A 17,593-nucleotide genomic window follows, 5' to 3' on the forward strand; every position below is an offset into this window, starting at 1 on the left:
TGAACATAATCAGCTCTGATTAGGGCTGGTATTGCCCAAGTCAGCTGGTATTTTGAAGTCTATGGTGTCTGCCTTGATGATGCACTTTATAAAACTGGTGCTTTATTACTGTCACATCCCCATTGTGTCATCCTTGTAAAGGGCAGAAATGGAAAAGCTCTCAGCTGATATATTTGGTCATGGGTGAAGCCCCAAAAGGAGAGTAGACTGCCACTATCAGCAAACATTTTCAAAAAGTTGGGAAATACATCCTTGATCTAGAATATTTCTTGTTAACCTTTCTTAAAAGGTGTTAGCAAATTGCATTTATTCTTAACTGAATCATGGAAATTAGGATGGTCTGGGCTGCAGCAATTCCTCTGGTCCCTGGTTGTAGACATGAGCTCTGATTGTCTGGGCATCTCAGATAGACAGACTCTTGACTAGCAATGTGTGGACCATATGGAACAGACCACAATGAATGTAAACATTCCCTTGCCCGCACAGTACAATTTATTTTTCTGTGTAAAGCATCCAAATGGGTCCTCTTGCTTTTAGACAGACTCAGTGGTAGGACTCTAATTTCCCTTTCTCTGTCCTTTACCTCTCAGGGTACCATTGCAATTGCCTCTCCCAGTTTACAGGAAGGAATTGTGAGTCAGAGATCACAGCCTGCTTCCCAAATCCTTGCCGGAATGGAGGCTCATGTGATCCCATCGGCAATGCTTTCATCTGCAGCTGCAAAAATGGCCTGACAGGAGTAACGTAAGTGTCCCTCCCCAGGTGGGGCAATGGGAGCTTTTTGGCTCCATGATGGTGGGCTTTTTGATCAGACATTTTGTATCCAGAAGCTATGATTCACTTCACAAAAAATAACCCCAACCTTAGCATTTATTTCAAGTGTAAGCCAATGACAGCTGAGAAATCCCTGAGACTTGCTTGCTCAGAAATGTTTTTTTCTGAACTTGCCCTCCAAACTGTTGATTCAGGATGTTATCTTGAGACAGTTTTCTCTGAAATAGACCTAAGTGTTGCCATGTTTTTTGAAAAATCTCATAAAACCTGTGGAAGCTGCTGTGTAATCTTTGTTTTGAAAATGGATCAATTATTTAGCCACTTTAGCCCTGACATAAAAGGCTAATTTATTGCAGTCATTTTTTTAAATCCTTGTCTTGATCATAAACTTGGTGTAGACATAGAAAATGCCAACCTGCCCATCAGCACGCTTTGTCCCTCATCTGTTTTGTCTACTGTTTGTACTTTTTCCTCTGCATTTTACTACCTCTTGTTCTTTCCGATTCTACCATCTCTTTATGGTTCCTGTTCTTTTTTTACCCCTGCTTCTAATATTTGTTTATCTCCAGACCTGAATAATTTTACATAATCAGTATATTCTTCTCTTCTCTTCTCTTCTCTTCTCTTCTCTTCTCTTCTCTTCTCTTCTCTTCTCTTCTCTTCTCTTCTCTTCTCTTCTCTTCTCTTCTCTTCTTTCCCTCCTCTCCTTTAATAAATTCTCTTTTTTTTACTGTATTTTTTTCAGCTATTTTCTCCTTGAATCCCCCTCAAATATTATGTATTGAAACTCAAGGGGTAGTCAAAAAATAATGTAAAAAGCAGATGCTTTATTACATTCAGTGAGCCTCATTAGAGTCAAGAATCCTTTTCCTATCAAATGCTTTATTTCCTTCTTGGTATCTATCGAAGCTTTAAAATCTTAATTCCTTCTTGATATTTCCATTTTATTGTCTTTAAAAAACCCATGGACTAGCTGTATAAAAAAATGTAATGCCACTAAATAATATGATAATAATAGGATAATTTGCAAAGTACCACAAGGTGTTAACTAATGGCACCCCTTTGATAACATAAAGCATTCTGCAAAAGCTGTACTACTTCTTAGATGCTCTCCAGATTCCAGACTCTCCTTTTCTTATTTTAAGGTGTGAAGAAGACATCAATGAGTGTGAAAGAGAAGAATGTGAAAATGGTGGCTCCTGTGTCAACATCTTTGGTTCCTTTCTGTGTAACTGCACCCCTGGCTATGTGGGTCAATACTGCGGTCTTCGCCCTGTGGTGGTTCCCAATATACAAGCTGGGCATTCCTATGTTGGCAAGGAGGAGCTGATAGGAATAGCTGTGGTCCTGTTTGTCATATTTGTGTTAATCATTCTTTTCATCATTTTTCGCAAGAAAGTTTTCAGGAAGAACTATTCCCGCAACAACATCACGCTCGTACAGGATCCGGCTACTGCAGCCCTGCTCAACAAGAGCAACGGCATCCAATTCAAGAACATCAGGAACAGTGGAGACAGCAGAAATATCTACCAAGAAGTTGGGCCTCCACAGGTGCCGGTGAGACCAATGGCCTATACTCCATGCTTCCAGAGTGACTCACGGAATAACCTGGACAAGATAGTGGATGGGCTTGGTGTGGAGCACCAGGAGATGACGACGTTTCATCCTGAGTCCCCTCGAATACTGACAGCCAGGAGGGGGGTGGTGGTGTGCAGTGTAGCTCCAAACTTGCCCGCTGTGTCTCCCTGTCGCTCCGACTGTGACTCCATCAGGAAGAGCACATGGGATGCTGGGACAGAAAGTAAGTAGCACTGCGTGCCATTCTCATGCTTCACTGCCAGCCCCAACCCCTGAAGGGTTGCCTTCAGGGTGCAGCAGGTACAGTGGCACAGTTACTCTTAATGCTCCAGCCTAATACATGTGAATTGTTGCATTTCTCCAAGAAGTGATCTGGCTGAATTTTGAAAGGTTATAATTAAACCAGGCATACAAGACCTCTACTATGCATGAAGTATGACTAAAAGCATTTCTTTCACTTGTTCGAAAAGCATATATGAGTAAGTGCTCTGAGCATTTTTCAAGTGATACAATGCAATCATCTTTCTATTGGAAAAAAACAATTTGGGGCAGAATTATCAAATATAAGTTCTGTTAAGTTCAGGCTGTTTGTTTCCCAAGGGAGTTAAAAATATTCAAACCTTCTGCATGAAGTGGTTCTGTTTTGCTTCAGAGAGAAACTACTTTCAGAGTCTGTGAAGTGAAGCAGAAAATCACGTACTGCTTGATATATGGGATCACCTTTTCAGGCCATTACATTCCCCTCTGCATTCAATATCAGACCCATCACAGAATTTCCAATCCCCACGCTTACGCTGTTTGTGCTCTGATGGTTCCTCACCTGATAACACGGTGCTCCCTCCATTCTTGAACCAAGTTGCTGGAGATGCAGCAAACTTAACATCTTCTGTCATGGCAGGAAATACCAGTTTTTTGGAACAGAGTTACAGCCCTACATCATCTATCCTTGCAAGTCAGAACATATCATATGGACTAGGAGATGTTTGCTTTACCATATATGAGTTTTTGAAGGTGTTTTCTCCTAGTAGGTATTTTTTCTAATGCATCTTCCAATATCTGTTGGAGGTGGCTTACAAAAAAGTCTGGAGAGGGACATTTCACAAGGGCCTTTAGTGGTGAATGGCCTTAAGCTAAAGAAGGGTAGGTTTAGATTAGCTATTAGGAAGAAATTCTCTACTGTGAGGGTGATGAGGCACTGAAACAGGTTGCTCAGAGAAGGGGTGGATGTCCCATCCCTGGAAGTATTCAAGGCCAGATTGGATGGGACTCTGAGAAACCTGGTCTAGTGAGAGGTTCCTTTCCTACCCATGGCAGGGAAATTGGAATCAAATGATCTTAAGGTCCCTTCTAGCTCAAACTGTTATATGACTCTATGATCTTCAACCTTATTGCAAAACAGCTTTAACTAAAACTGCACAAAATCTGGTCCTGTACTTGAAAGCAATAGGAACTGAGGAATAGAGAGAGCAATCTGGCAACAGGTCAAGAGGACAGCATCACACTGTGCCAAGAGAGATTCAGGATGGACATTGGGAAGAATTTTTGCTCTGAAAGAGTGGTTGAACTTTGGAATGGGGTACCCAGGGAAGTGGTGAAGTCACCACCCCTGGAAGTTGAAGAAATGATTGGGCATGGCACCATGCTATGGTTTTGTTGGCATAGTGATGTTCAGTCAGAGGTTGGGCTTGTTGATCTTCGAGGTCTTTTCCAGCCTTACAGACTTTATGATTCTGTGCCTGTGCCCTGATCCACACACATCCTGAGGCAGCACATTGGCTAAGGTCATGTAATGAAAAAGTGAATTAATTTTCATTTATTTGGGCTGTATTTCAGGGTTGTGTTGTGTCTGACCTTTTAAACCTTTAAATATAGTTACGCTGATTGAAAGCATCATCACACTAGCCCCCACACATGCTCTGTTCTATATTCTCCTGGGTGTTTGTTACCACAGGCAGTGCCGATACATGTATGGGTGTCTGCACACCATGAGGCCGTACCAGGGAGACAGACTTCAGCTGTCACGGGGTGGGAAGCAGTGCAGCTTTGTTACTGCAGCACTCACTCCATCAGCTCCATACCCTGCTGCTCAGCAGGAGCACATCAGCTCTTACCATGTGGAGGTGTCCCATGCTGGGTAGAAATGCATACAGCTGGCAAGTACAGAGCTGTACTTTCATGTTGATAGTGCCTGTAATTGGCTCAGGTATCTCACTGCTTACAATGGAGGATAACGTTTTGTGTTCCTAATGATTGCCCATATAATGTGTAGTTGAATCTGTTTATTTATATGTGCTTAATTACAGGAGAATTTATACCATAGGTTGCAGTTACATTTCTAAACAGTAGAGTTGTGAAGACTGAATGTCCCTGATGAAAAGCAATGTAAATTGAAGCATAATCAATTATATATCAGTGGTGGAGCTATTAAAATCTGATCCAAGGCCACTGATATGAGTAACAAGATGCACAGTAACTTTAGCAAGCACTGAATGAGCCTTTAATGAGGCTCTCAAATTAGGAAATGAACAGTAAAGATAAATGTTACTGTAATCTCTTGTATAAGCTGTTTATACCACCATATACCTTTAGTCATCATTTTCATTGCTTTTGAGACTATATGTCATCTAAAAAAGACAATACTGAATACAGATGTTTCTTCCTTGATTACAGTGCTGTCAGCCACTTGAAAGATTCTTTGGGTTTCAAACACTTCGAAAGTCTAGGTATCTTCACCAACTGCCCTCTTCATGAATAGATCATGTCCTCAGTGTGAAGGAAGTAATTTTATTCTGATTCAAATAATAGAAGGTGGGATTTAAGTGTGTCCATGGTATAAATAGATAAATGTGCATACCTAGAGAGTACCATTTTGCTTTGTCTTTGCTGTCAATGAAGGTAAAGGGGTTGATGACGCTGAAGAAGTGACCTGTTTTTCAGGAAGTAATAAAGGCAGCAACTCTGAAGTACAGTCCCTCAGCTCCTTCCAGTCTGACTCTGGAGATGATAATGGTAAGAAATGATTTCATCTTTATTATGCTAGGGGAAAAGCTATTTATTTCTAATATTATTAAAACATTTATGTGACATCTTGAAACTCTTTAATGATGCCAAAAGTGAGAAAGTCGTGGGTTCAAACACTCACTTGGTGTTCCACTTACTAAATTATAGGAATGTAATAAAAATCTTGGTGCTTGGGGCTGTTGTATCAGGACCAAGCTTTACAGCATATTACAGGTATGATACACCAGAGTCACATTGCCAAGACATAAGTTGACTAATAGGTTGCAAGTGAAACTGTAGAATTTATATAATTTTCGTTCTTGGAAGAGCATGACTTTCATGTTTCACCTGTCAAATAAAGGGGATTTCTGTGCTATTTGCCAGGTCTCATTCATGGTCCCAACAAAACTCTGCTGGTGCTCAGCCACAGCAATGAGTGGATGAGACAGTCCCCGGCATCTTGGCTTCTCCCTGGCAATCACAGCTCAGCAAACAATGGAGCACCATTAAATCCTTGTTCGGTGCATACTCAGTGCCTGCCTTTCATGTTCTGCATCATCATCTCAGTGGGTGACACAGGCAGAGCTATACACAGCCCACAAAGAGGCCACGAAGTCAGAGCAAACCTTTGATTCCTGCGGCCCACATGTGTTGTGCCGTGGCCCCGAGAAAAGTCAAGCTGTTTGTGCTGGGGAAGGATGGTAGATGTCAGGGAAGCTTTATTCAGACACCCAGAAAAAGACTAGCACAAAGAAATAGTACTTGGTTTTCTCAGCCACCAGTTAATGAACTGTCTGTAGACTCAGTTTCACAGTCATGTCATGCAGCTGTTCTCTAGGAACTCTGAAGTGCTGGGAAAAGCACTGATAGCAAAGTACACTTGCAGTTCCTTTTGGGCGCTGTGACTGCAGCATTACAATTATTTTTATCCAGCTTCTCAATACTTTTCTTCCCCTGCACAAAAAAAAAACTCTTTAGCCTATTTTTAGGATAAGTATGATTTAATGATATATATTTACATTACAGTTACCTTTGGAATAATTATTCAAGTGATCACTTATTGTACATTGTTACTTTTTATATCTCCCAAATTCTAATTAGACATTTCAAACTCCTCATCCTGTCTCCTCAAACTCTTCATCCTGCTGAAACCATTGACACAGTACCCACAGAAGTGGGATTGGACCTTCTCTGCCCACTCATTTTTTGTGAAAGCTGCATTTAAAATATGGCCTTTAGAGATAACATTTCTAGTTCAGGGTTCAAAGGGAAAATGAGGAAAAAAACTTAAATCATCTGAGTAATTTGCAGAGATCGATGCCAGACCACATGCTCTGGTTTGCTTGAAGCAGCAGGGAAGGTTTGCAGTGAAAAAGCCTAAAGGCAAAGCCAGGCATAAGTACGCATATACATAATCACATGCCTGTACTTTAGGGCTAATGGATATACCTCCTGAAGCCATAAATCCTTGCTCTTCTTGTCATTTTAACTCTTTGTACTTCACGTACCTGCAAAGGTTAGAAGGTTGTCAGTGAAACCACAACAAATGCAGTGCAGCATCCATGCTCTTTGATGAGACAGGACGGTGGCTCCTTCTCCAAACCCCTTCCTCCCAAGCCAAGATCCGTGCTGCTCAGGCTAGCAGAGGGGACAGGCCTGTGCCACACAGATGTACAAATGGCTGTGCTGACACTGACTTGCAAAACTGGGGAGCAGCTTCTGTCTGGGGAAACCTAATTTGAAGCAGTGGAACACTGGTATGAATTCCACTGAAGGTGCAGGCAGCCTCCACTCCCTCTCCAGGGTTCTTGGAGCCTTCTGGTGCTGTGTCAAGGGCTTGCCTTACCATGAAAACTCACATGGTGAAATTTTGAAGCTACTTTTTGTCTCTCGCCTTATTTCTCCTGCATTTAAATTGCTTTGCTTCCCTAGTCTTTCTATGAGTAGTTTGCAGAAATTTCTGTAGTCCAAAACCTAACAAAAAAAGCTGTATTTGAGCATTGACTTGCACTGAGCTGTGTGGGGTGGGATTCCCTCCTTTCTGTGCACGTGCTCTGCACAGCTCCCACCAGAGCCAACCCATAGTTGCAAAGAAAACTGAGCTGGCCCTGGTTTCTGACCTGGTTTTCACTCTCAAGTTTTTTCCCAACATGGTTTACAGCTGCCCTCCATCTTTTTTTTCCCAGCGATGCAGCACTAATTGCATGGAGACACTTATTTTTCTATAATGTTTATTTTGCATTAGCCACTACAAGTCTCCTGTGTAAAATTATCATTGCTGTTGATGGCATAAATATACTGATCATAGACACAGAGCATGGATCCTTTGGTTTATCAAGGCTCTTTTTGCTAAGTCCTCACTAGAACTGAGGAAATTGGATTATAAACCTGATCCCCTGCCCAAAATCTAGTAAAAATGTGAAAATACTCAACGTATGTCTACACTGTTAGCACAGTTCTTGTGACCTCTAAGTCTCTTGGCTGTGTGAAGCAAAAAAGTGTTTTGTCCCACATTTCTGGTTCCCATTCTCAGCCTGCTCCAACCAATTGGTTTTCTGATAATGAAAGACAAAGGAAAAGGGAAGGATCCAATGCCCACTCATCCAGAGCTTTCTCTTTAGTTTTGATGGGGTTTATTTCATGTTCTCAGAGGCAGTGCTGTTAGGTGGTGCAAAATCATTTAGAGCACCACACAGTATAGGCATCCACATCAAACAGCTGCACAGTCTATATTAATTACTTCAAGGGAAAAGCATGTTTTGCTGGAATACCTGCAGAGAATGCACAGAGCATTTGTGAAACTATTCTGTCAAACTAGGGTCAAAATTTGAACCTCAGCTACAGGGGTGTGTTCTCCTACTTACAGCTGTGCTGCTTAACCTCCCTGAGGTATTACATGGCATGGCACAGACAGTAAATAAGTAAAACATTCCTTTTAGGAAATAGATTGAGCTTAACACCGTTCCTGATGGTGTGATGGTCTAAAAGATAATGATCCCTGGAGCACATGGCACCAACTCCAGAGACCTCTAATCAAGAATGCATTAGAAATTAATGTCAGGTATACAAGATACTGCTTTGCTTAATTGAATCAGCTGACTAGTCTGCTTGAATTTATGAGGTGATACACATCATCCCATATGCCTTTCTGGAAACGCTGGTTTGGAATTTATCACCAGTCTGGAGATATATGGGATTATCTGAAATGAAATGTCCTGCAACCCACTGCATAAATCATGCATTGGTCAGCTGCTTTTTTTTTTTTTGTTTGTTTGTTTTGTTTTTCAATGTCAGTTCTGTCTTTTGAGACAATTTATTGTGGTAACATACAATGTGTGTTTTAAATACTAACCTGAAGCTGTCCTTCCCCTCCCTTTATTTTCTACTTTCCCTCCCCTGCAAGCTTCCATAGTGACTGTCATACAGCTTGTCAACAATGTAGTTGACACTATAGAAAATGAAGGTATTTACATTTTTTTCTTTCTTGTTATACAACAATGCTTCCTATTTTCATTGTGAAACATTCCAGCAGAACCTCACTAATCTACACTGACCAGCAGTCTTGTGGCAGGGATTGGGTTTTGCAGATCAGCATGTTCACCAGCAAACATGAAAATGCCAGAGGAATGTACCACAAAATATCTGTGGGTAACTGGAGGTGGTAGAAAAGGTGTGAAGCCTTCATCCTCTCCTGTTCAAGTCAGTGTTTCTGTTTGTTTATTCTCATTGTCTTCAGAGAAAATAATAAGAGTGATAATGGAGCCATATCATTGAGATTATCCTGGCTGCAGAGACTGGGAAACAGAAGATGGCACAGGAAGTCTGTAAAGTATCCCATGCTGCAGCAGAGCTGGGTTATGTACTCCAGTGGTCTTACACGGAGAGGAGCACAGAGGTGGTTGGCTGGTGGCTGGTTTCTCCCAGGAAACACTGCCAAACAGCACGTGTTTGGGCACAGCTCCACGGATGCCATGGCTCTCCTGTGGTGTTGGTGTGCCCATTCAACAGAGCATGGCAATGTGCTCCAGCACTCACCTCTTCCACTGACCTCCTGGGTAACCTCAGGCATATCATGTTATAAGTGAACCTGTAATGCGGGGATATCACTATTTTCTTTTTTCCATAAAGCACTGAAGAAATGTCTTGTTATCATAAATAAGCATTACTTTTATTTATTTTACATTTTTCCTACCCTTGGGCAAATGTCAATTCAACATCAACTCGGGTTATCCACAAGTCAAAAATTTCATCTGTCCTTAGCAAATTTAAGACAGATTTTGCATACTTCAGCTAATCTAGTCTGCATAATACATAAAGGTGATTAAGTAAATTATTTTTGTGAAACTACAGATTTTTTTTCTTTGGACACTGTTACAGTAATTTTGAAAAACACTTTTATTCCTAGCTGGTGGGGCCACTTGACTATTTGTTCATAGTACATTTATTGATTTCTTGAAGTGTAAGAGTGCCGTTCTCACTAAAAAAAAAATTACTAGCAGAGGTTAATTCAAAAGAAAGTCCCATTCAAAAACAAACAAACAAACAAACAAAAAACCTTTAAAAGAAACCACTGCAAATAACCTTGCCTTCCTAAGGGAAAGGTTAAGCAAACACACTGGCTCATTAACATCCTGTACAGGTCAAAAAAAGCCATTCTGACAGCAGTTTAAAGACACTGTCACAGAAAATGCTTTGTCCACTTTCCAGATCCTTATATGAAAGTTAGGATCTTTGCCTGCTCTGCAGAGGAGCTGGTGGAAGTGGTGAATAATTAGCCACACTGGAGCTCTGGGCAGAATCCCTGCCACGGAGTCATGGGAGGATGGGGCTCCTGCCCCAGGGACCTGCCCAGGGCTGTTCGAGTCAGCAAATTAGTGAGGTTCTTCTGGATTCTGATCCACACAACTCAGAAGGGCCTGGCACATCTCAGGTGCAGTGCCATCACACCCACCCAAATACAGCAAAATCCACTGTACAAAGAAGAGAGACGTGCAGAAGAGAGGTTAGGGCCGGTTCAGACACTGTTGCTAAACCTGCAGTAGCCCCAGCCCTCCTCACTGCAGGACATGGCAGAGCAGGTGGAGAGCTCCTGCCTGGCTGTTGAGCTACGGAAGAAATCACCATCACCATATGCAGCATGTGGTGATGAGCAAAGGCAAGTGTGGTCTTAGTAGGCGAAGGGCTGGAGAAGTCTTTTCTGCCCTCTCCTGTGTGTGAGCCACAGAGGCCATGAGCTATGATGCCATGAAGGTCTGTCTCTACTGCCAGACCTCCTCCAGCAATGTCATCCAGAGACTTTGCCCGATGACTTCTTGCATGAAGCCCGATAACATGCAGCTGAACAAGAGCATATCCATCTAGAAAACGCTGCAGCTTATTTCCCGCTCTTGTCTCACATAAAACCTCTTTCCTTGCTCTCTCCCCCACCCCTGCACCCTCTCCATACTGGAATGCCTCCCCCCCCCCCACCAGCTAGCATGGCAGTGCAGGTGGGAGGTGGGTGTGGGGTTGTGGAGCATTGTAGCTGATAGCCCCATTAAATGGCTTTGTATTCTATTCTATTCAGGTTCTTATACCGTGCCCATCACCATGGTATCTGAGCCCAGGTGGGCCCAGATTTGTTTGAACCGGCCCTGAGAATGGTAGATTCTTATTTTTCTGTTTCAAAGTGAACAAGTGAGAGAGAAATGTACTTTGCAATTATAAGCCATGTCGTTGGTGGATAGCCCTTTTTATTTTAAGAATTACAGCTCTAATGTAATTCTGTATCTGTTCAGTGAGGGTAAATAATTAAGAAATTATAGAAAAGGAATATAATACACGACATAAACATTTCTTTATGTGTGTCTGCATTTGACAGACAAGCTTATCTTGTACGTTAAAATAAAGAATAATTAAAAATCCTTCTAAAATGACACCATGGCAGCTGTACTTTAGAAATATGCATGCTGATTTTTGTATTTTCACATGTAATACAATGCTGGTGACAAGCTCCGAGTTACCAGTTTTTGCTTTTCACTTTGTATCTGACAGTGTCTGTTATGGATCAAGGACAGAACTACAACAGAGGTGATTTTTCTGGGACACCTTCTGCCAGTGGGCTGGGGTGGGCAGAGCACTGACTTGATCTATTTGTTTTTTTTCTTGAACTGCTTCATGTGAACTCTTTTGTTTGAATTCTGTTGGATTCAAAAGATGCATGAGAATGGTCAGCCACTTTTTTTGTTTCAAAATTCAGTTTTCAGTCAATCGGATTATTTGCTTGCACACTCTTTTTTTCTTGAAGTCCTTGGAGGTGGAAGGGGAGATAAGATTCCATAAGCATGATGACTGCATTTAAATATTTTTTTTTCATATAACTGTGAAAAGCAATAATTCAGACATCTTGATTTCTTGGACACATAGTCTAATACAACCCAGTAGCATCTTAAAAAGCAAAATGCCTGAGAGAGGCTGTGTTTTGTTTCTTTGCTTGTTTGCATTAGCATCATAATGCAATTTATTCTCCTCCTCTACCCCTCTGGTCAGAGCATGGCTGACCTGCATCCGTGGCCTGTGGCGCATGCTGTGATTTGAATGTTCTATGAGGACTCAGGCAAGGGCATGCAGGACGCTCTGCTCTCCTCTGTGGTCTCATCCTAACAGAGCACTGTGGTTCTCTCCCTGCTGCAGCGTATCATTGGGATACCTCTGACTGGATGCCCAGTGCTCGCTTGTCCGACATTGAGGAAGTGCCCAATTTTGAGACGACAGATGGAGGCTCGGCTCATCACGGCAGTACCAGAGAACTGGAAACAGATTACTACCTTGGTGGCTACGACATCGACAGCGACTACCCTCCCCCTCATGAAGAGGAGTTTTTGAGCCAGGACCAATTACCACCTCCTCTTCCAGAGGATTACCCAGACCAATATGAAACCCTCCCACCCTCGCAGCCAGTCTCAATGGCAAGTACTCTCAGCCCTGACTGCAGGAGACGGCCGCACTTTCACCCGAGCCAATACCTCCCTCCCCACCAGTTCCCCAATGAGACGGACACCACAGGATCTCAAACTGGGAACGAATTTAGTACTTTTGCTGTTGGCCCAAGCCAGAACACAGAAAATGTTAGTGCAGGTAAGATGCCCTTATCCTTGCACAACTCTCTCAACGCCTCCTCCTCTGACGTCTCAGCCGGCTGCGGCTTTGATGACTCCGAAGTAGCCATGAGTGACTTTGAAAGTGTGGAGGAACTCAGCCTAGAAAATGTTCACATTCCATTTGTGGAGACCCAGCAGCAGACACAAGTATAAAGGAAGCTCCTTTCTTCTTCTTCTTCCTCCTCTTCTTTTTTGTTTAATTTTGTCATTTGGTCCAATTAATAGTATAAATATTGAGAAGAAATTTTGCTGAAGGTGTGTCTATATATATATTGGGCAAAGAAGAGTACAATATAACCCGTTATTAACTTGTTCAGAAATGATACTGTATGTGCAGACATTAAGAGACCAATTGTGTTAAGAATTATACATCACAAAATTGTTACAGACAATCTGGAGAGTGTGTACCTTCTATTTATTATCGAGAATAAAACTCAGCTTTTGAGGCAGGGGAAAAATAACTGCTAAATGATTTCTTTCTTTCTCACAAAGTTGGGTTGTTTTGGGTTTTTTTTTTTGCATTGTGTTATTAAAAGTGTTACAGTGTTATGATCTCCCCACAGTATTAAGAATGTGTATGCATCAATCTAGGATGCCCTGATGCATGAAATTTTATGTCAGCAAAGAGTGAAAGCAATTGACTGCTGGGGCTGTTGCATACAACATCTCAGCTGGCTAAAAAAAGCAACATTTATGAATTGACCTATCAAAGACAAGTGACCAGGTATTTGTCCATAAATATGTATTTACCCTTTTGTTTATTACACAGCTTTTCATTCTACTTTGTGTAGAGTAACACACGTACATACAGTTTATGTTTACTCCAAATTGGCTTACTTTGGTTGTCATTTTTAAAACCTGATGTCAGGTACATGTGCATAGCTTTGCCCATGAGGACTGCCCGAAATGCCGGAGTTTGGCTCAGGTGTGGCCTTTTTTTGCCCCAGCTGTGTATGCACAGCCTCTCTTAACTGTGTGTGCAACGTGAACATCGATCTGAAAACATGGGATAACCTACACAGCTGATCATTTTTAGAGATTTCATGCTTGGGCAATCAGCTCTTTAACATCAGTCCTCATGCTGCAGTTACTGCAGTAAAATTAGTTGCAATTAAGTTACATATAAGGCTGCTGTAACCTCACATCATTAGTTTAACATCTTTTGGCAAATGTCCATCCCTAGAGTTCACAGGATGAGTTCTCAGCTGCTGTAGACTGACTCAGTCAGTGGAGTTGCATGATGGACTGTGGCCAAAGATCTGTTGCTAGATTTTCAACTGGGTGCATGATTTTTGTAGGATTTGAGTATATCCAAAGGTTGTTTGCAGACTTCAGGATATTGATTGTTGTGGAATCAAGAAAACCATGGCATCTGTATGCTTTTATGCTTCCCTCAGCCTGATTGGAGTAAATATGATCATTCACACTGATTTGGTCAGAGCAGTCAAGTGCAGTCTGGAAATATGGGATTTTCATTCGATGTATTAAAGCAGAGTATACACACCTGTTGCTTGGTGCTCTGAAAATGTTTTTTACCGCTGCATTTTACAGCGTCTGTGTACCTTACCCATGAATGTGAGTCTACAAGCCTGCATTACTGTTACATTTTCATCCGTTGCTTCCATGGCATCATGCTGTCATTCTAAAAAGCTACTGTATACCTAAATCATGGTGATAAGTGAACAGATTCATTAGCAGGTTTCCTATGCTGCTTTCCCTGTCCTGTCACTTGGTCAGTCGCCTTAACTGGATAGTTTCAGTAGTTGCATGCCAGTGCATGTTCTTGACAGCCATGAGTTTCACACAAAATTAAATTGTGGGCCATTTCTTGACATACAGGAAGGGTTTATTCAGAAATTTTCCCCAACACAAAGAAATTACTAGTAGAATGTAATTTAAATAACTACAGCTTGTAACACTTTTAATAAAATGGGATTTCCTGTATTCTTGGAGTAGGTACAGTGTGTTGCTGCTTCCCTCCAATAGCTTGTATAGCTATGAAAGATTGGTGTGGATATTTTCTTTGGGATGATGCAGCAGCTCTTCAGTAGACAACAGTTCATTATGCAGACATATGAATAAAATGAGTGAACTTCTAGAATGAATGTACTGCACATACAAGTATTATCAAGTACTTGTCTGCAAATAGATCCTGTCCATTGAATTTATGAATGTCACTTGGTCTTCTCAAAGTAAACATGCTTCTGTAACAGTGATATATTCTGAATGTGCTCATGGTGTGTTTCAAACCCTTTCCCCTGAAATTATTCCTGTGTTTTTAAGAAATAAAAAATACAGAAATTTGTATTGTGATTGCAAGGAACTAGAGTTTTGCCAGAAAGCCATATAATGGTTTGGCAAGCCTAGAGGCACGGATAGAGGATAACTTGTATTGTTCATGAAATCTGTGTTACAGGAAAGGAAATGCAATTAGATTGATGCCTCTTCAAGAGTTAGGAGCATCATAGTTGGCATAGCAATTCTGCAAATTTAGCTGCACTTTTAAAGCTCGTATGACCTTCTGAGAATGTGATACTCTCTTAGTATCGGGCTGCAGTTTACGTGAGGTTTGCTCCTACTCAGTTTTGGTTTGAGACATTTTTATCCATTATGCAACTAATTCTGTTCAAGCCCCCAGCTAGTTATTAGGTGTACTTGTCACCTGTCTTCTGTAGTGAAAGTTCTTGCGTAAGCCTGAGACACCAATATCAAACCTTAACTGGGACATATCAAAAGTGTCACGAGGGACCACAATGGAAGCCTAGTGATTGCCATTAAAAAAAAAAAAAAAATCAATGTTTCTTACCAAGCTTGTTGCCTCAGTAATACATTGTTGGTAGTGAGTTTTAATAGTAAAATATGCATAAATGCAATGTATAGTACTTTTTCTGTTTGATGTTGTTGCCATTTCATTTCACTGAACGCCTACTTATTAAAGTGCTGTTGGGAAGGTGCCAAGGATCACCTGTTCAGCCTTCTCTGTCCTATTCATGATTTCTATACCTCAATATCTCCTCCCCTCCAAATCCATCTTCAGATAACCCTCTGTGAATATTGGTACTTCTGTGGCCATTCTGGTTTTGCTCAGGCTCTTTTTGATAATGATAAGACCCAAATGCAGATCTAAAGGTGAAATACCTCTTAGGGAGTAGGATTTTCATATTAACATCTCTTGTTAAACCAAGGCATTTTATTTTCTTTTTAATTACTACTCCATATGAACAAGTCAAAATCTTCTAATTTGGAACATCCCTAGACACATTCATAACATAATGTGAGAATTACTGTTCATATTAGTACTTCCAATATCTATTTCCTTTTTCTGTCATATGGTGATTTTTGTGTCACTGCTGCTGTGGGCCCCTGGTTCTGCAAGAGCTACGCTGCGCATTTCTGCTTATCCTGTGTGTCTGTATTTCAAACCACATCCCTGTAGATGGCTCCCACTACACAATATTTTCTCTCAGAATCGTCTGTAACAGATGAGTTCATATGCTTAATGAAGTATTTTTGAGTATCACTGGCTTATAACTTAGGATCCAGAAAGTTTTTGCTTTTTGGAAAGAAGCAGCAAGAGGGAAAAAAAGCAACTTGTTAAAATGCAAATATGCATTTAGATCAGAAATCACAAACTTTGTTGGGGGTATATGAGTCTAAGTAAAAGGGTGCTTGTTCTTCTGTATTTTGATAAATTGAGAATGTCATGCACAGTGCTGGCCTTTTTAATTACACTGGGAATGGAAAGAGCCTTACAGTGAGTATGACATGATTTATTCTGCCAATATCACATTAGGTGGCCTTGTGCAAAAGGAAAAGTTAGGCTTATGTACCATTCTTAAGTATGTTAATTACTTTGCCTTTGTATTATAAACTTAAAGTGGAATAAAGGGCCAAATGTGACATCATGGTCCTGCAGAATCACTTCCCTCCCATGGGACAAAATGGACAACCCCACTAGACAACCCCAGCTATAAAGTTGCCTTCCTCTAGGATCCTCCTATAAGATAGAGCATATGAAGGCAACCAGGAGGACTTTGGAATGCAGAGATTCACTACAGAACCATGATTTCCTGTCAATCAAGCTGTTTTCCTTAAGCTCAGTGACATCTTTGATCCCAAACTATCCCATGGGTCTCTTTTAACATATAATTCCAGTAAAAGGCTGGAAGGCATCAAAGGCTTCTCAGTGCCATTGTTTTCCTGAACCTGAAAGTTGTGTGCCCCATCTGTCAAGCAGGGTCTCCACCTCTGCATGTCCCACAAAGAGCTTAAATTTTGGTATTTTGAATTTTTTCTCCTGTTCTCTAAATTCTCTAGTAGTAGTGAAGTAGTGAGAGCCTTGATGTATCGGAACCTTCTCTAGTCAGAAACTCAGCGTGGCTACAGCACAGTGAATAAAAGCATGTCATGAAATGCTGATGAATGGGAAGGCAGCAGCCTGTTGTCTCTGTGAGCCAGGCAGGGACATTTTGAGAATATGACATAAAAGTTGCTGCTCTTGTCTCCTATAAATTCTATCATAAAGAAAAACGTGGGCTGAACAGGACCAATGGCTAAGAACACACTTTACTCCTCATCGAGCTCCTGCTTGAAAAAGCTAAATGGATGCTATAGTAAGTATATTCTTACAGTCAATAATAACTGCAGTCGTGGGAGAGGAGTTGAAGGTGCCCTGAACCAGTTCTGCAAAGCTTCATTTGAAAAGGAAGCATCCTTAATAAAGGGGGAAGCCAGCTCTCCAGAACCAGTATGAAAGTACATCTGTGCTTTGTAGATAATGTTTGGAGCTATTCACTCAGTAATAATAGGCATTTCATTGGTTTCCAACAAGAGAGTAACATCTTCAGCTTCATTCCCTGATGGTTTACCATCATTTACCTTGTGGTAAAAACTGTGCTTTTTGCCTGTTCACATCTCTGCTCCTCTCAATACACCAAACTGTGATTTGAGCCTTAGAAATTTAGACCATTGCCCATTACTCATGGCTTTTAGCCTGTGTTCATGAACTTGACATTTAACATCTCCATTATCAGAAGGGCCATTCACTTAGTAAATTAGCTGCATCATCCAAGGGATGGGCAGATGGGGAGGAAATTAAATTA

The 17,593-nt window shown here is 41.2% G+C and overlaps 1 protein-coding gene across 2 annotated transcripts in view; it reads left to right on the forward strand.

The window, feature by feature from the left end:
- FAT3 (FAT atypical cadherin 3) overlaps positions 1 to 12,644 on the forward strand; it is a 305,554-nt gene extending 292,910 nt beyond the window's left edge. The window contains exons 22-27 of one of the 2 annotated variants that reach the window (XM_062487540.1): positions 591 to 744; positions 1,920 to 2,575; positions 5,248 to 5,361; positions 8,756 to 8,815; positions 11,386 to 11,421; positions 12,025 to 12,644. In XM_062487540.1, coding sequence (XP_062343524.1) covers positions 591 to 744; positions 1,920 to 2,575; positions 5,248 to 5,361; positions 8,756 to 8,815; positions 11,386 to 11,421; positions 12,025 to 12,644 — 1,640 coding nt within the window. The remainder of the gene's footprint in view (positions 1 to 590; positions 745 to 1,919; positions 2,576 to 5,247; positions 5,362 to 8,755; positions 8,816 to 11,385; positions 11,422 to 12,024) is intronic. The other variant, XM_062487541.1, reaches the window with a different exon arrangement.
- Positions 12,645 to 17,593: the final 4,949 nt, after the last annotated feature.

The sequence above is a fragment of the Cinclus cinclus genome, chromosome 2 (genome assembly GCF_963662255.1).
Source record: "Cinclus cinclus chromosome 2, bCinCin1.1, whole genome shotgun sequence".
Taxonomy (NCBI): domain Eukaryota; kingdom Metazoa; phylum Chordata; class Aves; order Passeriformes; family Cinclidae; genus Cinclus; species Cinclus cinclus.